The 26970-nt window shown below is 38.3% G+C and overlaps 1 protein-coding gene across 2 annotated transcripts in view; it reads left to right on the top strand.

The window, feature by feature from the left end:
- The window catches only part of rad18 (RAD18 E3 ubiquitin protein ligase), a 32111-nt gene extending 5433 nt beyond the window's left edge, over window positions 1-26678 (top strand). The window contains exons 5-13 of one of the 2 annotated variants that reach the window (XM_031757052.2): window positions 5724-6148; window positions 8584-8683; window positions 11091-11269; window positions 12738-12808; window positions 13155-13215; window positions 15072-15203; window positions 16531-16654; window positions 21315-21353; window positions 26269-26678. In XM_031757052.2, the coding sequence (XP_031612912.1) occupies window positions 5724-6148; window positions 8584-8683; window positions 11091-11269; window positions 12738-12808; window positions 13155-13215; window positions 15072-15203; window positions 16531-16654; window positions 21315-21353; window positions 26269-26368 (1231 nt within the window). In that variant the 3' untranslated portion in view covers window positions 26369-26678. The remainder of the gene's footprint in view (window positions 1-5723; window positions 6149-8583; window positions 8684-11090; window positions 11270-12737; window positions 12809-13154; window positions 13216-15071; window positions 15204-16530; window positions 16655-21314; window positions 21354-26268) is intronic. The other variant, XM_039612743.1, reaches the window with a different exon arrangement.
- The last annotated feature ends 292 nt before the right edge of the window (window positions 26679-26970 follow it).

The raw sequence follows: 26970 nt of genomic DNA, 5'->3' as shown, positions 1-26970 counted from the left end.
AAAAAGAAAAAAAAAATCACTGTGGGGATTTCAGGGGATCCCATTGTTATTGGCGAGATTACATTATGCCCACTAAGAGAACTATTTCACTTTTTCTTCTGTACAGTATTGAAAAAACAGCCTGATTGCCTCCTAGTAATCTACTTCTTATTTACAGATTTTCTGTAAATCAAATGGGGATTTTGTTTTCATCAGCTGAGGTCAGAGTTCTCATTGCATTGCACTTACCTGTGTGCTGTGTAGCTCTGGGGCTGATAAGTTTTCATCACAACAGGACACAGAGATGAGGTGCAGAGTCCAGAGCTGGGCTAAAGGAAATTTCAAGGTTCAATTTAGGTTGCATGTTATCTTCAATCTTCTGCTCTAGTGACACAGTTCACACAAGTGAAAAGCTTTCCCTTAAAATAGATTGTAAAAACGGATTGTTCTGTTGTTAATAACACTGGCCACATGCTTGCAGTCACAGGCTGTCTTAGACTGATAAATGTTGTTCTGTGTTTCTGTTATGGAACAGTTGTTTATAAGGAGGTGTAATTACTGTAAATTATTTACAATGTCGTGGAACAACAGGTCACTCCAAACTCTAATTATTTATTACTTCAGGTTGGCACAGGGGTTATAAATCACACAAGGTCTCCTGGTAATGCTAAACCTATGCAAAAAGGGTTTAACTGTATTATTATTGTTATTATTATTATTATTATTGTACATAGCTCTGGAGAAGCTTACATTTTCACCCCTCAGTAATAAAAGGCTAATGGTTATTGTCGTCACGCGGGCAGTCAATGTCGACATAACTCGAGAATGGGGTGACGTAGGATTTTGAAGTTTATACGATAGGCTTAATCGCCTTGAGGCTTAATTAGTACCAAGTGTGTCGAGAAAATATCTGCCACGGCATCACACCACCAGTCACATGAACTGTTGATACAGTGCAGGATGGATCCATGCTTTCATGTTATTTAGTCTAAATTCTGACCCTGCCATCCACATGTCACAGCAGAAATTAAGACTCATCAGACCAGGCTAGTAACAGGCAACAATTTTCCAGTTTTCTAATAGTAATGAGAGGTTATGTGAGTTATTGTTGCCTTTCTATCAACCCCTTATCTGACCTCTGATGCCAACAAGGCACTTTTGCCCAGAGAGCTGCCGCTCACTGGATATTTTCTCCTTTTTCTTTCTTTTTATGTACATTCTCCATAAACCGTAGAGATGACTGTGTGGCAAAATCCCGGTAAATCAGCAATTTCTGAAATACTGAGGCCATCCCATTGGGCACCAACAATCTTGTCACGTCTAACATCACTTCAGTAACCTTTCTTCCCCATTCTGATGCTCAGTTTGAACTTCAGCAGGTCATCTTGACCATGAATACATGCCTAATTGCATTGATTTGCTCCCGGGTCATTGGCTGGTTAGATATTTGCAAAATGTAGTTTAGTCATGTTTTGTGCCACCGTGTGTTGCCAAAGCCTCTGTATGTTAGCTGAACACCATTCTTCTGTGTTTTGATGATCTGCTGACTGTAAGAACCATAGCATATGATTATGTTTCAACCATTTAGGTCTATGGATGGGATATTGTTATCCTGTAACGACAAGGATAAAAGCAAAGCCCCTCAGACTGACTTTGTATTGATTTGCAGTGACCCTTCCCTCTAGGGGACAAATGGACAAACACTATGGCAGTAAATTGTCCCAAAAAGCATAGAACAACGCCACCTCACTCCTTCTCTGTACTGGAAAAAGATTCAAGTTTGTCATCTGCCAAACTCGTCACATTCATACCAGCAAAAACTACATCTGTTTTCTCTTTCTCTTTTGCTTGTGTTTCCATTTCTTCTGTTAAAACGCACAGGTCAGAACCTCCCTGCCAGCAACTCTGGATTCACAAACCTTAAAAAAAGATTTAGTCCAGGTTTACCGATTAATACTAATCCTCCTAAACCACTTTTTTATGGACGGTGGCTGAGGTTGACTCCTTCTGGAACATTTCATATCTATAGTCCATATGTGTCACTGAGGTAACACAACAATCTCCATCCTGGGAATAGTGTAAGAGTGGGGCTCCAGACAGCAACATTTCCCAGGAAATAGAACTGGTTTGCGTGAAAGTAGGGAACATTTTGAGAAAACACTTCTGGCCGGAGCCTCCGCCGTTCAGGGCGTTCATAAACTGTTGTTCACTGAGAGTGACGCCATCCTGTCATTCTTTTCTAAAGAAATAATAATCCAAATGTAGAACAGAAAACATCTCTCAAAGGATATATATGTTCCTTTGTATTATAGATAGTCATCTATTAACAGATCATTTTGATGATCCATATTTTGGGGAATCTTGTAGCAACTCCTATTTAAAGATTAGTTGAAAACAAGCCTGTGAGCCTAAATAGGGCTGTCTCTCTTTTTAAGGCGGTGTTGCCCCCCCCCCCAATAAAAAAACTGTGCCTAAAGTCATTACAACTGTTTCTTCAAAATCTGGGCTGATGCCAATAGAACGACTGAATGCTGTTATCAGTCAGTCTACCACAATGTTTGTCCCTTCCATCAATCACATCTCTGTTATCAACAGTCTGAAAGGTCTCCCTTCAAACTGTAGCCCTTCTGATTGTCATCACAGTTACGAATGAGTGGATTAGGCAGCAGCCTTCTCCTTCTCTTTTTAATTTCCTGCTGTCTAACACCGAGAATCTGAGAAATTGGATTCGTTGGTTTTGACTCTGTCAAAATGTTGTTTTGTGTAAAAATAGACTTGTTTCAACTGGATTATTTGCTTTGAAACGACAGCATTGCAGAGCATTTAGGGAATAATTATTTAAACATCTGCCTATGCGGGTGGTAGATTCTCTGGTCCAGCATGTGTTTGGGGACAACTTCCTTCATTCGGATTTGTCACTGTGAAATCAGTGCTTTGGGCTGCTGTTATCTGATGGCTCTAATTTACTCCTGTTAGAGGCCTTTTCCCTCTAGCACACCATTAGCTGTTATCTCAGGGCTGCATATTTACACTGGTACAGTAACCAGTTACCTTGCAGCCTCTTGTCTCATTTGTGTATTTGCACATTAGGATAAGAGATAAATTGCTAACAAAATATGTTTAATCACAATCACAACATGCCCTTTTCTATTATAAATGCAACATGGTTTGGATTTAGTGTTGAGAGACCATTTGTGAGGCTGAACCATCACATTATGAAATTGTGTTTCACAGAGGGTTTCATTTAGACGTGGGTTGTGTATTTTGTTGCATCACAGCTTCTTGTAAAATAAAAATACTCTAAAATACAGACACTAATAACAGTTTCTGCAGTTTTGAAACTTTCTGGGTTTAAGATATGAGCTGTTCTGAAGTTCAGGGTCTCATTTGCTTTAGGTTTGATTTTCACAATGTGTTGATGGTGTTTTAGCACCCAGACGTTTCTGCTATAGGGCCCTCCTATTGTAACATGTGCAAAATGCATTTTTTTTTCTTACACCATTAGTCTTTCTTTAAGTTCCCTGAGGTCTATTGATATCCACACACATAATCCTGTTAATGAAATGATTCTGACTGCTGCACGGCTTCGTTTTTAAAGTCTTGGCACAATTACCGTGTGTATTGTCCCCGAGTAACAGCGACCGCGACTTTATAAAATGTGGTCCAAAGGCTTTGTGTGGAATTCCTCTGATCTCCTGCTCTGTATCTATGGTTTAAGGTCTCTAACACCCAGCTTTAAAAAGTGCTGTAGAAGCTATACTTGCCCTTTAAAACCCAGTTCTAATTATAAAACTTTAGCCCTCACATAGTAAAGAAAATCAATGATGCAGCTATTTAAATTCAGTAAGTGCTGGGAATTTAAGTAGGTTGTATTGATCTTACAGATCAGTGGGATTGTAAATAAAATGCCCAAACTTTAGCTTCATTCCCTCATAATAACTAAATTCATCCTTTTCCACCTAATCGGAGGTCAAAGCTGAAGCTTTTGAAGAGAAGCTAGAGAATATGGTTCGTATAATAGGACCAGTTCTAAAGTAAGGCGGTACTGTATTCATTTACCTCATAGTAATTTTTTAAAAATCCTTTAAATCCTTTGCTGAAAGTATTTGGAAAGATGTAAGGTGTCTTTTTCACCTTTACTATAAATTCCTATCTACTCATTGTTAAAAAATCAGAGACGAATTCATATACAAGAGTATGGTATTGGGCTAATCAACTGAATGATGTTAGTGCACTGGAATAATTATTTTGGATGGTTGTGAATACAACACATATAAATCTTTTACATTTATTTAATATATTGGTCAGTAAATGAAATCTATTACTCTGTTTAAATTGCCCCACTCTGCCCCAATCCATGTCTGTCCTAACATTTTAGGAAACTTTTAGTTTCTCCAAGTAGATCAAATTTTATTATTAATATTAACTAATAAGAATGGACAGCGGTGGTTTTATTGTAATGCCATAAGTGTCTGGGACACTGCGAGACCACGAGTGCAGGGGGGTATCTGCCCTGACGACATCTCTGCGTTGGTAAGCTTAGGTGTGTTAATTGTGAGGCTCTGTATTAATATTCATGAAAAGAGCTTTGGACATGACTCGATAGCCAGGTGGTTTAAGTGCATCACACATGGGGGAAAATGCCATTAGCACAAAGTGGGTGGGTTCACACCCCCCCCCCCTCACACACACACACACACACACACACACACACACACACACACACACACACACACTCACTTTCCACTGTCTCTCAGTAGTCACTATCTAATAAATGCAAAATGCTCAAATAATAAATGAATAATAAAAGACGTGGCTTTGATGGATTCTAATTAGAAACCAAAAGTGAATGTTACTCACTATCTATCTGTCATCATTACCTCTAGGCTACAAGAATAAGCAGTTTCTATCAGTGTTTTTTTTCTTAAAGTAAATCAAGCTTTTAATACAGAGTGACTTGATCTCATAGCTGATGTCTTCTCTAAGGCAAAAAGAAGTAAACTGCTTAGGCACCACAGTTTTTAGAAGGATTTGACATACTGAAGTGAACAACAACAACATTCTTTCTCAAATGAGGCACAATCAGTTACATCTAATAAGATTAGTGTACATCAGAACTGTCTAGGTTCTGTTGAGTAACAGTGGAGTCGCACTTTATCTTATCTCTCTGTGTCTGTGTCGACCTATCTGTCTTTTGTTCATTGGACATTCTCTGTTCATTTTTGTCCAGACTATGTGTATGCAGCATTATTGATGAATGTTATCGGGAGAGCGTATTTGTTTAAGGTTGGGAGGAGTAGAACGTGTTTCCACATCACATGTGTGCAAAGCTAACTTGGCGTGTGGTTGCATCTGTGCGTGCATGTGCATGAACCACCTCCTAATGTAGACAGAAAGCACAAATAAGTTCTTAAATATGGAAAGCAGAACATCGCACACCTCATTGGTTCCATTTTATCGTCAAGTAACGGCCCAGCTGCAATTTGTTTGCTTTCCACATTTCTGAGGCTGCAGCCAAAGTGTCTCCTTTTTCTGGCTCAGTAGAAAAGGAGCAAGATGATTAAGCAGGTGAGGAGAACATCAGAGGGCTCACTTCAGTGCCAACAACATTTATTCACACTTCCTATGTTGTCGTTTTTATTCTTTTTTCAAACTGAATGTGATAAAAGAGCGTGTAACTGTGTTGTATTTTATTTTTTATTTTTTTCATTCATATGTGCCCTGTTTCTTTTCTCTTTTTCCAGGCAACAGTTGTTAAAAGCACAATTTGACTCTCCTCCAATATCTCCGAAGACCCCTGCTTCAGCCGTTAAATGCAAAACTCCGAAGGAGAGGGGCCAGAAGTGTAACAACTCTGTGCTGAGCCAGTTTTTCCAAAAAAAGTCTAAAACACCTCCCAGCAAAGAAACCCAGCGCAATGGTTCCATCTCTGAGTGGGTTCAGGAGGGGAAAAGATGGACTGCAGGAATCCACAACAGTACTGACCTACATTCAGGAAAAGCTGAGCTTTCAGTGGTTGTGAAAGAAGAACCCATAGATATGGACGATGCGTCTACTTACGGTTCGACGTCACTCAGACTTGAGCCCACGGCCTTTCCAAGTATTAGCGCTGAAAATGGGATGGCAGATTCTTTAACACCTTCAAAAGACATTAAGCCCATAATCAAAGGTGAATCCAGTTTAACTGTAAAAATATTGTGGCTGTTGCCTTTCAAATGATTGCTTTAAAAATGGGTAAAAGTGGCTTTTAAAGTATTCAGATGCCGATAAAAGGTTAATAAGATGGCACCAATCTGCTATTAGCTTGTGATTGACTCAAATTGGGAATTGCATGCTAACAGTTTATGATAAATGGGATTAATTGTGATAAACTGGGGAAAATCACAAATCTGTTGGTTGGAACAACCTCATAGATTTAATACTGAAATTCCTCCACAAATAGATTTGTAGTTGCTGCAGGACGGTGGATTAACTGGGAAAAGAAATACAGTGTAGCCACTTGGCAGCCTTATTTTTATATAGGAATACTAACAGGAAGCAACCAGTTGAGTCAGCTTCCTGTCTTGGGAAGATGCTGTGCTCTTCAGCACTGTCTGACTCAGATTGATTGCAGAGTGTTTGACTGCACTCTGTGTTTATAAATGAGAACAATCACCTTGCACCCAGAAGGATTGCAAGAAGTTGTTGGTGTTGCAGATTCAAACTGGGCAACCGGTCACTGCAACTACTTGTAATTTATACCCGAATGTGAAAAAAAACTGCAGTCAGTAGGCAACCACTGATTTTTTTTTTTTTCATTCTCTTTTCATTTTTGTCATCCTATTTCAGAGGTGGGAAGTAACGAAGTACAAATACTTCCTTACTGTACTTAAGTACTTGAGTAGCTTGAGTAGTTTTTTTTTCCTGACTCCTTTTTTTAACTTTTACTCCCCACATTTGTAAACAAATATCCATACTTTCTACTCCTTATTTTCAAAACAGGCTTGTTCCGTTGGCTTTAACACATTTGAGGGGAGTTAATATTTCATGTCACTGCGAGACTTCAAGCATCAAACCACTTTGAGCCTAAACAGAAACACATGAAAGGAACTCTTATTAAACATAAGAAGAGACGACATGTGCCAAAGTCAGGGGTTAAAGGTGGGATGGTGGGTTTTTTTATGTTTGTTTGGGAGATTGGGTGGGTTTTTGGGGGGGCCTTTTTTAAAATTTTTTTTATTTTGACACAACACCTGAACGACTGCAGGTGTCCATAAGTTGCAGTTGCCGTACTTCAGCATCTAGGTAGCCCTACATCTTTTTAAACCAGATATTAGGTCTGTACATGTGACATTATGTTTTTTGATATTGTGAAACGTGCTGCAACTCAAACTGAGGCAGACTAACTGTGTTATTTAAAGGCTGCATGGAAATCCTCTGCAGGTTAGTGCAGGATAAACAGGTTAGTTTGCTGTACTGTGATGGGTCTAAAGTACAGAACAGTGTGTGACTGGTGCACAGTGGCTGTGGTTTCATGGTCAGAGTTAGGTTACAGTGTAGCTGACACTCATATGAGTTTTAGCTGATGATGCTGAGATACATTGACTGAATTCCATCTTCATACCAACTTTGTACCATCTACAAAAAAGACAGCATAGAGTACAGTTTACTGTCAGTGTAGACGATGGAAATCAGCCAGGACAACTCATGAGACATCTGTTGACATCTGGTTGAATTCAGTTGTGTACATCCACAAAGAGCAGCAGGTCAGTCTGTACATTAAGAAAATCTACTGGAGTGCTCAATAAAAATGATTGTGATTCTTTTCCCCACACTGAGCCTTTACAACCACTCTTAGGGTGCTGAATCCACTTTAACTCCTGATTGCACATATCTTCCTGTTTAGAGCCAGAATGTAGGCAACAGAAAATAGATATATTTTTAATGTTCTTTCTTTTTCTTCTGATTCAAGCTGAGTATAATTAGAATTTTAAAAAAATAGACTAAAGTTTGTATTCCCATCTACTGATATTATTTTATCATCATCAGGTTCAGTTAGCTTTGCACAAAAATAGAAACCTCTGCCAAATATCTACTTACTTTTTTACTTTCAGTACATTTCAGAGTCTGTACTTTTTTACTTTTACTTGAGTAAAGAAGTCGAAACAGTACTTTTACTGGAGTATTTTGTAACAGTAGTATTTGTACTTCTACTTAAGGACAGAAACTAGTACTATCTGTGTTTTTTTTGCCAACTCTGTCTTAACTTCCTCAGTTACCTGCCGGGATTCCTCCCTCCAAAACAGTAACACACCTTTTAACAGGCTATGTTTGCTTATTGTCACATTGGTCTTGTGCTTCTCAATTTTTGTCATTACCTGTTGCTTTAATTGTCACTATTAGTTTAACTGGGTCACAATTAAAGTTCACCTCCAGTGAATATAACATATAGATAACAAAACATACAGATGTTTCATTTCGGTTCAGTTCTTCATGTGTTTAATTTGAATTATGAATGAATTGCATAACTGCATCTGGTTGGATGCATGCACTGAATTGCATGGAAATATGTTATAGAGTCATAGCACCAAAAACTCAACATTATTTTGTGTGTCTTTGTTGCAGTGGAGTGCCCTGTGTGTTCTGTAAGTGTTTCCCAGCATTTTATCAACAAACATCTGGACACGTGTCTTACCAGTGGTGACAAGAAGGAAAGCTTGAGGAGGTAAAGTATCCACTTTACTGATCACTTAAATGAAGACTGTACTGATGTCTTGTCAAGCTTTAATGCTCTTTTGGGAGGTAGGATATAAATAAAAGATGATTAATAGATTACTCGCACTTAAAACTGTAAGAAAGGGTACTGCTGTACTGTTAATGTGTCTTTTTTAATACTGTCCCTGGGGAGGCAGCAAAATCTGAAGTTTTCAAAAACAATGGCTTTTAAAAATGTTATGATAAGTAAGGGTTTTACTAGTTATGTGTGTGTGTGTGTGTTTGGGTGGGTGGGCAAAGTACTGACCATAGAGACACAGCACCAGCAATAAGGAATGGCTGTAGCTGACACATGTAGGGCCAAGACGAGGCCTTATTAATATGGGCAAAAACGTAGGAAGAGTCAGAAGTCTCCTCAAGTTAAGGAAATTGTAGAAAAGAGAGGTCACACAAGATCAGTAATTTCCGAAGGTGAACGAACACCAGTGTGATAACCTAAGATGTGGGAGGTCCCGGACATCCAAGATAGCAAATACAACAACAGCCATTAGAAATGGTAGCCACTGCCGTTATCTCCAAACTCATCAGCAGCCCTCTCGTGGATCAGACAGACTAAAAGACAGACGTGAATCAGATTAGCTGTAAAATTATTTTTAAACTATTAAACATTATTTCAACTGTCATTAGCATGTGTACGTGTAGCCTAACATGTCGAGATGTTTTGTTTTTTTATTTACTTGTGATTTATTTTTAAACTAAAAATACCCCTTATGCTTTAAATTAACAGGTACCATGTGGAGTTATGTTTACATGGCATTTTTATTTAATCTTGTGTATACCTGCCTAGGGACAGCAGATGGAAATTAGCTTGTGGCTAAATGTCTTTTCTATAATGAGATTAAAGTTTTCTTGTGCATGGATGCAGTTAAAAAAAAAAAAAATAAATAAATAAATAAATAAATAAATAAAAGTAGAAGACAAAGAAAACTAAACAAAACAGTTGGGTTTCAGTCAACCGATGACCTTATGTCCTCCCAGCAGTTTTTTTCTGCTTTAATAATTACATTTAATACAGTTTGTGATACAAAATGCGGTACAATTACCCAAAACAAAGATGTTGGGAAAAATATTGTAGGTTTGGTCTGGATGAGCCGATTATAGCCAAACACAATACGACTTAAATGAATAACTCTCATGAACAGATCATGTCTGTATTGATTTCACAATTCACAATTACTCACAGTCCAGGCAACAAAAAGACTGTATGCACTCTTGAATTTCATAACTCCAAAATAATGTCTCCTTTATACGTAACAACTTCTGTCAAATGTTTCTTGTAATATCTTATCTCATCTCCGGGAAAACGGTTTCAGCTTATCAGTTTTTATGTGATGAACAGCATCTCAACTGGGCTATGGTCCGGATTTCCATACACGAATGATCTCTTATCATTATTATTATTCAGCCAGTCCGTTGCTGATTTATGTGCTTTTGCTTGTTGTCTTGTTCCATTACTGAACATCTGCTGAGCTTTAGGTCATGGACTCCTGCCCTGCTGTTTTCCTCTAAAATTTGATACAATTTTGAATCTATTGTTCGTTCAAAGGTTGCAAACATCTAGGCTATGAGGTAGCCAAGTAGCCTTAAACTGTAATACTTGTTCCAATGCTTTAAAGCTGATATGAGAGTTTGTGGCTATTGTGCAGTTTCTTGTTTACCTCCAAGCATGCTGGGGAACTTTTATGCCTTTAGAGAGGTTTAAAAGATTTTTCAGTGATGTATTGTGGAACATCCAGGTTGTCTTTTTAACATGAGATGTGCTTGTTTTGATTTTTTTTCTCTTGTTTTTTTTTTTTTTGAGAGAGAGTTTCCTTTGTGGTATTCTTCTTGAACCCCATTGTTATTCATTTTTTGTTGTAACAGAAACATGAACAAAGATTTTCACAAATATAGATATAGTGTTTCATTGTAACCCCTGGGCTCGCTCCCATTCTTAGGGAGAGTAGCAACAGTCAGTGAGTTTCTTGAACTCTTATAAAAATCTGTCTTGTTGTAGTTTGATGTCACAGGGCTTAACTTGTGAATAACTAAAGCTAAACTAAACTAACTAAAGCTTGGCACGACCAAAATTAATGTGACCCTGTGAGCTCACTGGCTCTGGAATGGTTGCTTCAAAGTGGGGAACAGGTCTGCAAGCACTTGCTTTTCTTTTAGTGTGTAAAGATATTAATTTTATACCTAATTTGGAATCTTTTCTGTTATCACAATAAAAATTCTGCTTGTGTTCAAGAACATTTATTTCTATAGTTGTAGATATTTATTGTAGCTTAGCACAGAGATGCACCTCAAGCATTAAAATGTCATATCTGTTGGTTACTGAAAATAAAGAGTGAATCTGTTTGTTTCCGCTCTCTTAGCCAGAAGAGGCGTCCAATGCCGAAGTTGGTGTACAACCTGCTTTCAGTGCAGGAGCTCAAGAGGAGGCTGAAGGAATGCCATCTGTCATTGCAGGGATCTCGAGACCAGCTGATCAAAAGACACCAAGATTTTGTCTACTTATACAATGCCCAGTGTGACTCTCTAAACCCGAGATCAGGTGAGAGGATTTGGTCTGTTTTTATTAAAATGAAAAAAAAAAAAACCCAACAACTATTGTGATATCGCAGTGTTTTGTTACACAACAAAAGAAGTGGACTGTATAGGATATTGTCCGACCTCAACTTGAAAATCAGAAGTGTTTGTAGTCTATTCAAATAGCCACACTTGAATGTGGAATGAAAAATCACACATAATAAAAGGGGGCCAGATGCAGTGTTGTTTACAAAACAGGGGAACAGTCATATAATAGCTCTCAGTTGTGTACTTGTTGCCCTTATTAGTTATACAACAAATGAGAGGAGGGAGTGTGGCAGCCCCTTAACCTGTGCCTACACTCTTCATTATACCAGACAGAGGCACGCATGGACTTAAATACTGGCCAGAAAATGACACTCAAATATTTAGAAACACAGTAGAACCCCCCAAAATTGAGATTCTTTGTAAAATGTGAATAAAAAAACGAATGCAATGTTTCTTATTCACAATCTAGGAAACATTAAATGCTTAAACTGCAAAATTTTTAACATTTCATAAAAAATATTAGTTCATTCTGAATTTTATGCCAGTAACATGTCTCAAAAGTTGGTATGGAGGCACCAAAAGGCTGGAAAAGTATACCCCAACATTGAAGAAAAAAAAAAGAACTCAATCAACATTTTATAACTAATGAGTGTAAATGGAAACAGATGGTAACATGATTGGGTATCAAAAAGAGCAAAGTGAACATCATCCAGTGCTATCCACAGCTTTCGTTTCTCGGCCATTTAAAATAGACTGAGCGAAAGTGGAAAACTGCTCTATCTTCATACTATTGGGAATTTGAAATTCCACACAGGGTCCTCTGGACTAAAGAGAAGAGGGACCATCCAGTGCATCCAGACGACATTTATTTCAGTGAAGCTTTTGCATATTTCACAGTCCTGAACTTTCACCAGTTGAAACATTTAACAAATCGTGAAACAAGAAATACGACAAAGACCCGGGACTGTTGAGCAGCTGGGATCGTGTATGAGACGAGAACGGAACAACATTCCTTTTCAAAAAGTCCAGCAGATGGTCTCTGCTGTTCCCAGATGTTTACTGAATGTTAATATTTGCAGCCAGAAATTAACACTGAATCAGCAAAATCAGATCGAACCATCCTGCATTCACTTTAACAAACACTCTGCTTGTTTGGGAACAGGCAGGTTTTTTTGTTGTTTGTTTGGGGTTTTTTGTAACTCTATCGTGAAATATCTTTGCTGTAGTACAAATCTTTAACATTTTTTCCCCATGAGACTTAAACATAGAATGAAGTTGCTGATATTTGATCTCACTAGTTTGGTTTTTGTCTTGATTTTTTTTTTTTTTTTACTTTTCTGGGAAACCTCAGTTTTGCTTTGCCACCTCATTGGTCAAATTGTACGTTTCATATAAGGGACAATATTTGTCACCTCAAGCCAAATAAATCTTTTGTCTGTCAACAGCTGAGGAAATTGCCAAAGAGGTCGAGGCCAATGAGAAGATGAGAAATCAGTTACAGGGGAAGGCCAAGCCAGTATGTATCAACTGCTTAATGAGAGCTTAATTTTTGTTTTTTCTGAAATGTACGTTGCAGCATTTTCAGTAGTGTTTGTATATCATCAGTAAGGTTTATTTGACTGTATTTTAATGGGTTTTTTGAGAAACAATAATTATGACAAGTTCTTACAATTTAAAAATGTCGCAGTCTTATGAAAATGAGTTATTTGTAATATAAAAGCAGTATTTTTGTTGCACGGGTGCTGGCTTAAAAAAAGACAGGTTAGCTCAGTTTCTTTACAAATATTGCAAAGTTTCAATATTTGTTTTTCTTAAATGATTGTCAATATGAACAAATTTCTCTCCAATTAATCTTTTTCCAGGTCATGGTTTTCTCAAAGAATCAGTCTGAGAAAGAGATCGAAGACATGCATTCAAATTACAGTAAGTTTTTCTTTTCTTCTTTTCCTCCTGACACTTTTATGTGCTGAAACGTTGCATGTATTACATGCATACAGCACCTAGGAAATATTTCGTTTAAATCAACACTTGTGAAGAACGACACATGTAGTGAATAAACTTTGGTGATGGCAAAAAAAAGCCAGAGTCCTGTTGACTCTATATGTTTATTTTGGCCAGTAACTGAATGGTGTTAATTTTTGGATGCTGCTGTCTTTGGAAAGAAAGACTGAAATGTATCGCAACATGAAATACAACACACATACAGTATTGTGAAAGTCTTAAGCCACCTCTCATTTCTTTATATTTTTTAGGAAAATTGTAAATGGGTGGGTAGATGGCTGTAGACAATCACTGTTGTATATTAATGTCAATTTGAACCAAACATCTGAAATTTGGGCTCATCACTCCACTGATTTTTGTCAGGTACTATACAGACAGAGTTGTTTTTTTGTTTTTTTTAAATGAAGGAATAGAGACGTATTCAGAATTACAGTGCATATTATATGTTTTTGGCTACAAAAGAAATAAAAGTTTAAAATTAGCTGGATAGATGTTATTGACAGCCTGTTATGACAGTTTTCAAAGCCTCCATCAGGCTTCTCGGTGATCAATTCTTATAGGTCACTAGTTCAGTTGGAAAATCCACTGTAAGAGAACTTACTGAGAGGCAATCCATCATAGAGACTGCATGACATTTTTGTCAGGTTGAGTAATTGTTGCTTGGTAATACTGTGGATAGGTCGACTGTCCCTGTGAAAACCGGCATAGGTTACTGATATTCAGTATCTCTAATATAACATGCTTTTGTTTCTCAGAAAGAGGATTGCAGTTTTGCATATGAAGTGTGTCGCCCTGCCAATAACGCAAGTGTTACTTTATGTAGTCTATAAGCTAGCCTCACATACCTTCATCAACAAGTTAAAAAGAAGCAGAAACATGGACACCAGTTGTGTCTGCGGTGAGTTATTTTTAGCAGCACGTGGTGAAAAGAAAATGTCAAAGTAATGAGGTGACATAGGTTTTTGTCTCCAGTATTTTATTATAATTTATAGGGCCACTTGTCTGTTGATTTGTATGTCTGGGACTTTTTTTTCCCCCCCATGTGACCTCAGAAGTAATCACTCGGATACACAGAAGCAAAAAAATCTAGATCAGCTCTGTGTTTTTATCCTCAGGGCCAAAGAAGTTCACCAAAATCACAGGGCATTGTTCTCAAGTCATGTTGATATAGTTGAACTAGATGGAAAGCTTGTTGGCAATAACTCTTAAGAGCTAACTTTAAAAGTGTTTGAAAAATGGATGTGACTCACAGCAGGTGTGCTCTATAAATAGCTGCGCTGCTGTGATAACCTCCTGATTTATCAGAGGAGGATGTGGATGACTCACTCTGCCAGCATGGGCAGTGGTGCCTGAGCAGGCAAGAAGGTGAAAGCGGCGTATACACATGCACACACCGTATCCGCTGGGAGCTCGCAGCCTTTTCTTTCTGTGACACCAATTTCTTTTAGTGTTAATACAGTTGGTAGCTAGTTATTCAGAAAACATTCCCATATGGTAAAACAACAGCGGGTTAAAAAAATGCTCTGCAGTAACACTTTCTGAGACGTGAGTTTAAACTGCAACTCCAAGTGGTCAACTGTGCGTTACAGTCATTTTAATTAGCAACCATTTAATTAGAATAACTTTAATTTATGACTGCATTTAATCTAAACATTGAATTCAAGGTTAGACTCTTTTAGAAAGACGCTATTAGAAATCAGTGACTATCACATAACATCATAATCATTCTATCCTCTTGATGTGTTTTACCCTATAGCGATATGCTATTTTGCCCACAGGGAAGCAGCACAGCAGTGACTTTTCCCGGCTAATAGCTCAGGTCCGCGGCCGCATGGAGACCACCAGACAACCTCGTGTAAAACAGGAAGTCAGTGAGGAGAACAAGGACGTACAAAAAACGCACTCTGCAGGTACTTTGATACTCAGACATAATATTTTCTAGCCAAAGGACACTTCTGTGTACTTCTCTGACGCCCTTTAAAAAAAAAAAAGTCACTTGATGTCTGTGGTTACCTGCTGTCTTGTACACTTGCGTGAAAAGGAAAGCTTTCAGGGGCTCCTATGCAGCCCTGTGAAAACTAAGAACACCTTTGCTGCTTTCACAGGAGTTAGGAGAATAAGTAGCAGCCAGGTGCTGCTAATCAAATTCACTTGATAAATTGATCGTCTGCAAGTGTGAGCACCTTTTATAATAGCAGACGTTTTGGTAGTTTGTTAGTCTGGAGCATTTGTCGGTGTGAAGACTTGATGTCATAATGTTGAGACAAAATGCAAAAAATCAAAGCCCTCCATGTTAGAGTCCAGAGGCCTCAGTTAGCATGTTTAAATGTTAAAGTTTGTGACAGTACAATTAGAAAAAGACTGAACAAGCATGGCTGTCAGGTGGAAGCCTCTTCTTTTTAAAATGATCGTGGCAGCCTGGCTTAGCTTTGCAAAGTTACAACATATCAACACAAGCAACTCATATAAACTGTCAAGCATGGTGGTGGAGGGATGATGATTTGGGCTTCTTTTGCAGCCATGTGAGCTGGGCACCTCGCAGTCACTGCGACGACCATGAACTCCTCTCAAATTTAAGGTCAGCTGTCTGACAGTTAAAACGTGGCTGAAATTGGGACAAGCAGCAGGACAATGATCCCAAGCACAGCAGCAAGTCTACAATCCAATGGATGAAAAAGAAAATAATCAGATTGTTGCCTTGGAAAAGAGCTGTGCTTGAACAAATACCTGCACATTTCAGTGAATTGAAGCAATGTTGTAAAGAAGAGTCTGTGATGTCTGATGCAAAAAATAATTACTTCAAGTTATTCCTGCAAAATGTGGTTCTATAAGCTGTGCACTTAGTTTTTCACAAGACTCTGCAGTCCTGTGAAATCTGTGTGGGTTTTTTTTCCACACAACTGTCTTTAAAGAAAAAAAAAAGTCCCATCTTTTTGTAAGAAAGTAGTTTTTCTAACTGAGTAAAAAGACATAAGCACTTTGCCACCGAATGCTCCGTTTTTTTTATCAACAAAGAGATGATGCCTGGTGTTTGTTCATTCAAATGCTCTCTAAAAATTGGTGTTGCAATCCAGAAATGTTAATTTAACATTTAGCATATGTCATGTCACTCTGTTTTCACATTAGTTATCACATCAGCGAGGAGGGAAAGAGATTCATTTTATGTATAAACTTTTAACCCGTCACTTCCTCCTGGATCTGTAGCATGATGTTGCATTTCCTGTTTGCCTCTTTCAGATCAAGGTGCACAAATAAAAAGCTGCACAGAAGTGAAGGTTGAACATGAAGCTGAAGACGAGGAATCAGGAGGAGTAATCGAGTTGTCATCCAGCCCCGCCTATAGTGACGTGTCCATCAGCAGGTAAAACAAAACAAATATGCAAACAATATTTAGAAGCACTCAGTGCTGCGCTGGACACCAGCACCTCAACCCAAAATAAACACACCTCAGTCTCTTAGGGTTTCATTTATAACCAGACAGCGCGTGCACACAAGTGCCAGCAAATAATCCAGAAGCATCAGTTAGCACACACGACCATCAATGAATGGCTGTGCTTCGGCAAGACAGCTAATGTTGAGCCCCCCGCTTTCCTCTCTTCTCTGCTTTATGTTTCCGTGTGTGTCTCCTCTGCTCTTGGGTCTGCTCCGCTGGGCAGAGGAGACACAACTAAGATGAAACCGAGTGCAGCAAAACAAGTAGATCCGAGCACTGAGCCGTAATGAAACAAGTGCAAATAAAAAGGGTAAATAACAAATAAAATACTGATTCTCTCTTTTAAAGCACTGCCTGAGCACTCCAGACTGGATCCTGTCATCTCGCTTTGCTATCACGTTCACCCTCTTAGTGGCTCAAACAATGTGGGAATATTCATCTGTTATGAAGAGAGGGACTCATATCTGCTTACATGTCTGTGGATCTGCTATCAGACCACAGGCCTGAGAAGCCTGGATTTCAACACACACAGAGGAAGCAGCGATGGGCATCAGACCGACTCCAGGAATACATAAATAAATCAGTAAAGATTCTGACCTAAAAATAGAATTGATAACAGCATACACACCCCATCCACGGAGTTTCACTTCATTCTCTTTACATTTCAAATTTGTTTTTGAAAAACTAGCGCGCTTCCTCCAATAAGTTCTACAAGCCAGGATTTTTTCTTTATTTTTTAAAGAAGTCATTACTACCATATTTCCAGAAACATTGCAGCATTTCTTTTCATGTTGCTCTTACTGCATTCACATTAAATCTGTTGTTGGATTATTTTCTTACAAATCCTAATGGCGTTTGTTTTGTATATGCCAAATAACACATTCTTTTGAGGGCTTCTAAGCTGATTGTAATTTTTAATTAGAACATAAAATGCACTAGTTAACATTAACAGTTAATTTTCTTTTTGTGACTTTTGCATTCAGATAGTCCAGATTTACTGACAAGTTCCTAACTTCTCTATAAAACAGATAATTAGCTGTTTTTCAGGTAATTCGATTCCCCCTCCCTCCAATCAAGTAGGCAAAAAGCATTAATGTGGAATCACGCAGGTGTTAAGTCTGGATTCAATTATAGCTTTGAATATAATTGCAAAGAGCAAAGATAACTGGCTGTTGCTAAATAAAGCCCCTGTTCTGTCAGACTCGGGAAGAGACGAGCTCCTTTGCAGCACAGTTATAAATGATGTTGATAGCCTCTTGTGTGTGCTGTCAGCAGAGTGCTGCCTAAATCAGGCAAAAGTGCCTTTTTAAAGTTGGGCACAACTGAGGGCTTTACTTTAAATTCATAATCCCTTTCAGCCTTTTTTTGTCCATTTCACACATAAACTGAGAGAGAGATTTCCAACAATACAAATCCAGATTCATGTGCTGCTATGTGGGACACGTCGCTAATGATGAGAGGTAGACTGAAGCTTTGATAAATAAAATAAACCCGCACAAACTGGCGTTGATCGTGTGAAGGATAAAAATTCGTTTTTTAGGATATTATGCAATAGTCTTCTTACTATACTGTTACAAGTTAACTGTTAACTTGAGCTGCTCCTTTGGACGCTACCACAGGTCTGTAAATGTCTTTAAAATGCCAATCAAAGGAGAGCCAATCAAAATGTGCAGGCCCACATGAAGCGGGATATTATCTCACCTTGGTCACAGATGGGCTTCAGTCTTCCTGTTTGCACTTTATGTATTTTGTTAATATTACAGAAGTCAAACAAATTTAAATGTAAAAATTGTTTTGTTTTTTTGTGGTCCTAAACAAGATTTCCACTTTAACTAAACAACAAATAATGTGTAGCTTCTCTAAAATAACATTACAAATGAATAAGTACAGCCTTTGGTTAAATATGTATATTGAAGGCCTCCAACACTGCTGCAGTTCTTTAATCATTGTCCTTCAGTTAAGTATACGTTGGTAATGGGAAAGAAGGCAGTGCAGCACTCATGTCTCCATCCTCAGAGATCACCTGCTAACTAGAAAAATGGCTATTCCTAGCACACCGCAGACAGCTGAGGCAACAAAACTCTTGCTGTGAGTTAAAGATGAAATGGTTGTCTGTCACAGAAGTTATCATCATATTTTTATATGAGCAGGACGTACCTTTAAGGCTCCGCTTGTGAAGTGTGGCTTTCACACAAGGCTGACTTTACTTTCTGTGCCCAGCCATGAAAAGTTGCGTGCAATAAACACAGGCCAAGTAGCCAGTAAGTGATAGTATGGGACCAGCTCTGGACCAATTTCCACTTCATTTTCTTTTTTAAAGCACCCCACTGTTTCGAGCTCCAAACCTCATCTGGAAGTTGTTCAGTCATGTTGAGATATGCTCGATGCTTCGCACGCACCAGCTTGCCCACTGGGACCTGCTGGTAAATGGCAGTGTCTGCCACTAGGACATATTGAGAAGCACTTTTTTGGTTTGGTTTTTTGTGGGTTTACACACTTAAATAATACCTTTTGTCAGCTCAGTATTTGTATTGTTGGTTTCTCAGAGTGGCTTTGCATGTTTTGTGTTTTTTTCTTTAGCTTATCCTGGAGTTCATCCACTGTCTGAAACAAGCACTTTTAGTTCCTCTCCTTTTAAGTCCACCCTGACTTTAATTGGCCGGCCCATGCTTACAGAAGATTTGAACAGTAGCAATAACTATCCAAAAGAGTTGTGAGGCATTTAATGGTGTTAGGAATGATCCGTGCCTTTAAGGATCAACAGCTTGGGGAAACCAAAGAAGCTCTCCAAGAATATTTAAAATAAGTGGAGAGAGAAAGTTGCTTTAAGACCTATTCGCCCTTAGGGAGAGAAAAGCCCAGTCTTGGGTTAGATTGTGCTTTTCAATGCATATTTTTGCCGTTTCTTTTGATAAGACTTTAATTTCCTCCTTTTTGACTCATGACTTCTCAGATCTGGCACCATTTCACATTTTATTTAAGTTAAAATTGCTTATCAGGGAGTCGGTGTGCCACATTTCTAAGGGGTGTAATGTGTAAATTTCATGGTAAAATGTAATGTAGTGTCTACTAGAGTTGTGTTTTTTATCCATTTAAATTTTTGTATTTTAGTCCGCATCTCAAGTAATTTATCATTTTCTTAAGGGTAATCAATCATGTCACCGTTAGTGACTGCTGAGCTAACATGAGCTGACGTATTTTGTTTTGAGACCGTCTTGACTTTTTTATTTTAAAAGGGGGAAGATAATGTTTTTTCCTGAGCTCTACCAGTCACATTCTGTTCTTAATATTCACACTTGGCTTACTAGACTGAAAAGGTGCAACTAATCACTTTGGACAATTTATTTTCTTTCTCTAAGCCATCAAACACACGAGTGGAATAATGTTTTTCACAGATCTTCCTCCCTGTTTCTACTTCTTAAAATCACAACAGGATGTGACTTGCAAATGCAAATGAAATCAAAGTCCAGCGCCTCAGAAAACTCAAAATGTCACACAGAAACTAAAATACACGGCGAAGTCTGATGCACATCGGGAGCTTATTGTTAGTTTGCAGAGAGAACGGTAGAAGAATAAATCACAGCATAAACAAAAAGCTTTTTGTGCCGGAAGGGTTGAACGTCCAAATCAGTTAATACAGCAGAGAGGGGGGGGGAGGCAGCGAAACATCCACAATGCATTCAATTAACAATATAATAGTGATATTGTTATCAGGGGTATGGAATTGTTCTTTATTTTCAGCGCCCACAGAGCATGAATGTGGCAGAAATTAGATCAGTTTATAGTTTATGCACCCCACTGATACAGCACAGCAGCCTGTTGTGTGTGCCAGAGGGACAGCAGCACATTATAATTGGAGACTTTTAGATTTTATGTACCGACAACATAAGAGGCCCAAAAAAAGAGTGAATTTCTTTTTGTATCTATATTCAGATTTATGAAGTGTTTGCCTCAGCTTTGTGCAATACCTTCTAGTTTCAAATCAAGCCGAAACCTGAGGGTCGATTTTAGTTATGAAGTAACATCCTGGGCCTTTTTCACATATTATTGATCTTGCCAATAAACTGGCTTTGCCTGTGATGGATCTTGCAGGTACAGTAAAACACACAGTGAATACGAGGTTTTATTGTAATCTCACATTTCTCCTGCAGGCAAGTTAACACAGATACACGGCAAATCATTAAATGTGTTTATTATTGAAACAGCAAGTATCCTGAATCACGGTATATCACACTGGTACATTTTTACTATGTTTATGTTCAACATTTACAGTACTCCATTAGAGGTTTCCCAAATGTAAACAGTTTAAGAAGTGTTTCTCATTTAGTTTTAGTTTAAAAGCTGCAGGATTTTGTTTGTCGGGACAGACTCTTTGGGTGTTTGTGTCACCGTTTCTCAGTCACATCCAGATTGAATCTTATCAGACGTGAAAAGTAAAACGTGAAAATCAGTTTTGTAATTTTAATACTAGTTGTGTGGACACTTCTTACTATTGCTATGGCTTCTTGTGTTAGTGTGCATGTAGCCACAGTTAAGCTCTTTAATTTATTGCCCTTTCCATTTCTTTGTTTCCTTCCTCCCCTTACAGTTCTATTTCTGACATCTTTGGTCCAGAACCTGCCAGAAAGTAAGTGATTACTTTGTTATTGCTGTTGTCTAAATTTGATATTGTTCTGCTGCCATCCATCTGTTTCTTTTTTGTTTTGTTTTACATTACAAGTAATGTTGTATGTTAGCGTACTGTTGATGTTCTTGTGTTCGTGTTGTACATGCAGAAGCACACACACACAAACAAATGCAAACACTCATATATATGTATATACAGTAGAGTTTGTGGGTTGTGCCAATGGAAAACAGCTTATTCTGCTATTGACTCTTGTTTTGAGCTTCTGGTGCTGACAGTCAGGTGACTGATTTACACCTGGTGTCTTGAGTTGGAGTTGGTGTCTGCTCCAAGCGTGCCACCCTCAGGATGGGGCCCGTGGAATAGGGCAACTTCAAGATGGTGTTCCACAAAACCACGTTATAGCCGTATTTGGAGTGAGCCCCAGTACCACCTCTAAATTGAAGGCCAAGTTCCATGTAACACTCAGTGGCACAACTTTTGTGCCACTTGATCCCTCTGAAGGCCCCTACTAGCTGGGTTTTATTTTTTTTTTAGCCAGTTCTAGTATAGCGGGGAGACGGAAAGGTAGGACTTACTGTAATTTATTTAAAAAAAATATGGGGCTGTCAGCTGTTATATCCTGAAGTAAATCAGGACCATACAGTCAGGTCCAAGTATTTTGATCTGACTCAGTTTGGCTGCTCTGCCCTACCACAACAGATTAGTAATGATGCAATCAAGATGCAACTGAAGTCAAGACTTAGCTCTAATCCAGAGGTTCTGGCAAACTTGCGCATAAAGGATTTATAGGCATTTTTACATGGCCGCTCCATTTTCACTGGCTCATGAGTAATTGACAAATAATTTTATTACATGAATATAAATTCTTTGCTGTCAGTGACTGCCTGAAGTTTCCTTCCTTGAGATGCTGTGTCAGACTTTTCCTGCAGTGAACCGTTAGTTGATGCTTGATTGTGAGTGTCATGCAGAAAGCACGCTCGCTTGGATTGAGGCTAACGGGGCCATAAAAAATATTACATTACAAAAAATTACATTTCTGTCTTAAGAATCTCTAGGGTAGCTTGAGGTCATCATCTATACTGTGAATCAGTATTTATCAGAAATAATAACTCCATGCAAATCAGTCGTGGCATTTCTACCAACTTGCACATAATCAGTAAACACTGGTGACCTGAATCCATCAGCATCCATATATGCCCATGCCGTAACACTGCCTCCACCATGTTTGACAGATGTTGTGGTATGCTTTAGTTATGAGCCCTTCCAATCCTTCTTCATACTCTCCTTCTGCTGGCATTCTGAATTTTGGTTTGTAAATAATGGCATTTGAAAAAACTGGGTAGGAACAGAAAAAGTTTGAACTTCATCCTTTTCGACCATAAACAATGTGTAGACATAGAGATATTCATGAAAACGTGATGTTTTTAAGGTTTTCTTTTCTCTTGTTATCTCAGTTATATTTACATGTTCAAAGTAAACTATTCGATTCTAGTCAGTTCATCTCAGTATTATCAGTCTAAAGGGCAGATATTTTTGATATTTTCCAGTTAAATCCATTTTTTGTGCTGACCCCTCTATAGTAAATGAATCTGTTTTTTATAGTACTTTATTATACAGATTTGCACATTACAATTTCCAGATTGTGTAACTATTTAATTAGGTGAACATGCTTCTTAACCATAAAAATATATAAACAACAACAAAGTAATACATATTAAAAAATGTGTTCCAGTGCACAAAAGTTGTTATTGTTTTGACTTTTTAAACATCCATAGAACGGTGATTTTAATCAAATTAAACAATCAGAAACTGAAATCTTTCTATTAAAAAAGAATCTAATTTTTGAGGAGTACTGGTGGTGGTCTGTTTTAACATACTGTAGCTGTCGCGTGTGGTCTGAGTGCAAGTGTGCCTTCTGGGGTTTCTTTTCTTTTTTCCCTCATACTTACTTTTTCGGGCTTGTTTCTGTCATCTCTGTCAAGTGAGATTCAGCCTGAAAAGAACACCACACGCAGCATTTAACCCCCAAAAGACTCGCATAAATAACAACACTTGAGTCGGAGCTCATTCACTTGCAAACCATGCACTAGGACACTGAATCACTCCAGGGTGGTGTTGTTTCGACCACAGAGTATTGGATCTTTCCTTCCTCTCCATTTTAGGTGCATGTGTTTTTTGCTGCTTAAGTAAAAAGAATAAATAAATAAAATACAATTAGAAAATGCAGTTTTAATGTAGGACAAATTAGAGACCTTAACTTAACTTAAGACCTATTTTAAGTTTCATTCACAGCTCTACTGTCACGAAGGTGATAGCACAAACATTTTCTAAGCTTGTTCTCAGCTTTGTTTTTGTTCCTTGTCTGGACTCCGCTCTTTATCTGTATTTTTGAATGACCCTGAAGTTGGGTTCAAACCTGCCAGTTTTCACTCCTAATCTTTTCGTTCCACATAACACTTGACTGAATGTAATCATATGGCACTATTCTATGGGCTGAAGTCGAGTGTTTTTGAAACAAGAATGAAAGGAAATGTTCTTCCATCGAGCGAGGATTTATATCCATCCTCTAGTTTTTGTCAGACTCTGGAAAAGTACTGAGCAAAGTGTGGACCAGTAGAAAAGTGATCGGCTTCCTACTGTGCTTACCGATAATCCACAACACCTAGACGCCTCCTTACTCATTTACGATGTCCATGTGACCTTGTGACCCTAATTCCAATGCGGGAATATTGTTTTTTCCTCTTTATGCAGTTATGATTAAAAGCCATAAACCTTGTCTATAAATGGTGAGTTATATCTATAGGTGAAACTTTAAGTGATTCCCCACATGAGTCACTGGTGGCATCAGGGCTCCCTATTGGTTTCTAAGCCATGTTATCTGCACGCTTGTTGTGTAGGAGATTACGCATCATGGTCTGTTAATGTCAAGCATGATTCATTAGCGGGGATGTAACTTTCAGCTACGTGCTGAGCTGTTGAGCCCACATGGGGACACATGGTAGCAAAAAATTGATGTGGCGAAAGGTAATCCATAAAGGGAAACTGCTTATTTAGAAGTATTGAGTAATCACTCTGGACGTCTTCTGCAGACAACAGCGTCACTTCCCCCAGAATAAAAGATGGGAGTGTGAGTGAGTGTATAGATTCACCTCTATTCTTTTCTCACTATAGCTTTCCTGTAAACCTTTAAATGTTTGCTTCCAAGATGATTATATTTTAAGAGTAAGAAGGGTGCATTTCATTTACCCATCTTATTTAACCCTGTAAAGCTCAAACTATGAATTAAATGCCAGGGCTCTCAAAAACTCATGTTCTTGTTATTGTTTAGGCAAGGAGGAGAAAATTTTACTCCTAATCTTATCCCTCCACATAACACTTCCCTGAATGTAATCATATGGAGGATAAAATTATACAAAGTTTCCTCCTCTGACAGATTTAATTGACGTCTTTCACACAACATATTTTGATATGAATAGCAGGAAAAGAACAGCAGCGAGATTAGCGCAACTAATTTTGTTAACGATTGTGCAGTTTCACCGAGGTTGACTTAAATGATGTGCAGTTGTTTTCAGTTGCACGTGCAGCTCACCTAATTTCTGTATGTTGCAGTTTGTGCTTTTGTAAAGCATGATAAATATAATATTCTGATTAATAATTTTCTGCCACGTTCTCAAATGAACATTTTGACTTTAATTTTGCCCGATGGTCGTCGGGCAGTAGTGTGAGAGCTTTGTGCTAGCAGAGGCGTGCATTCTTCCTTTCAACATTCTTCCTTTCAAAGTTATTTTGAACTTGTGTGTGAGCAACCTTTTAACCCACTGTAATAAATTTGCTGGAGGGCTGTCAAGCCGTCTGTTGCCGAAGATAGTCTTTTTTTTTTTCTTTTTCTTTCAGCAGCATGACAATCAGTACGAATGCAGTACGAGGCTTTGTGTCCTCGCTCCTGTTCTCCTCAGAACGTATAGAGTCTTCTCTGCATTAGTTGGTGATATTAAAGGGGCTTTTTGGTGTTAATTGACTGTATGAACTTTTGGTTAGTCAGATGCAAGTGCAAATTTTTAATTTGCAATGTGCATCATAACTCCTGTGGAAGATTTGCTTTGACTCGAGTAATCATGTCTGACTGGGAAATCACAGAATTTAATCTTGTAAGTGGCTGAATTGTAGGATTTCTCAAACTTTTTAAATGTATTCTGTGTTTCCTCAGAGAACAAACCTAGAAGCTACTGTAATGAGATTCAGTATTGATTAAAATGAAGGGATTTAAGAGCCCATGGCTCCAATATTATGTGTTAGACAGAGGCAAAGGTATGTTAACTTCTTGGAGTAGCACCTAATTTGTAGGTGAAATTAAAATAAAATTAGGTGTTTTGTGGAATGACAAACAGATGTGAATGGATGTCTCGTTTTTATTTACCGAATGGGGATCTGTCAAAGTGTATTATGGCACGGACAAAGGATATTTCTGAGGGCTTGATGCTCTTCAGACTCATCAGGCTGGAAAAGGTTTCCAAACCATCTCTGAAAAATTTCGGCTCTGCCAATAAGTCAAGCAATTAAGTACAAAAAGTGGAAAATCAAGACCATTGTTACCTTAACCAGGGGGTAGGCATCATACCTGATGGAATAGTTTCACAAGGGGGTCACACTCAATACTTTTGCACATTATTTTCCTCAATTAATAAATAACCAAATCTTTTGGTTTCAGTTTTACGTTGTGAAAACATTACCGATAAGCCCAATGGCTGCCCACTGCTTCACTGGGTGACTGGGTTAAATGCAGAGAGGAATTTCCCCACGGGGATCAATAAAGTATACATTAACATCTGCTGACGCTCCAACCTTCCAAGCTGCTTGTTCTAACCTCTTCTGTTCACAAAACATTAACTAGCTGTCTCTAAATATTCATTCACAGAGATGTAGAGAGGACCCCAGGCCGAAAGCGAACATCCCACTCCACAGAAGACAATGCCACTTTATCGCCTGTTTTGGGAAAGCGACGGCGAAAAACGTAAGAAGAGACGAAGGAAAGGAAAGGAGGGAAAAAATCTAAAGAAAATCCCGCGCCTTCTGTATCAGCTAACTTTGAAGGACATGCACATTCCTTTTAAACATTTCTTTGTACCCTGATTAACTTGCACTGGTATTTTCATGTTTACAAATAAATCTTTGGTCTTTTTTACAATTTTGTATTTTGCAATACTCTGGTCAATGTTCTATTTCTGTTGTTGCTACTTGTTTGTGTTTTGACTCGAATCCATAGTTTGTATTATTGCATATTTTGCTACACGATTTTAAGAGCAATAAACTAGTAGAAACATTCAATATTTTGACACAGGAATACTTTATGTATTACATCATATACTGCCTTAATGCTTTGTGGCATAAATTCAATGTGGTGCTAAAAACATTCCTCAGAGATTTTGGTCCATGTTGACATCGTGGCATCACACAGTTGCTGCAGATTTGTCCATGTTGTCCCGTTCCATCGCATCCCAAAGGTGGTCTATTCGAGGTTACAGTGATCTTATTGTCATGTTCAAGAAACCAATTTGAGATAAATTGAGCTTTGTAACATGGTGCGCTATCCTGATAGAAGTGGCCGCCATAACCGCCA

This window comes from Oreochromis aureus, linkage group 5 (assembly GCF_013358895.1).
Source record: "Oreochromis aureus strain Israel breed Guangdong linkage group 5, ZZ_aureus, whole genome shotgun sequence".
Lineage (NCBI taxonomy): Eukaryota > Metazoa > Chordata > Actinopteri > Cichliformes > Cichlidae > Oreochromis > Oreochromis aureus.
Note: the sequence above shows the minus strand (reverse complement) of the source record. Positions and strands in the feature narration are given on the sequence as shown.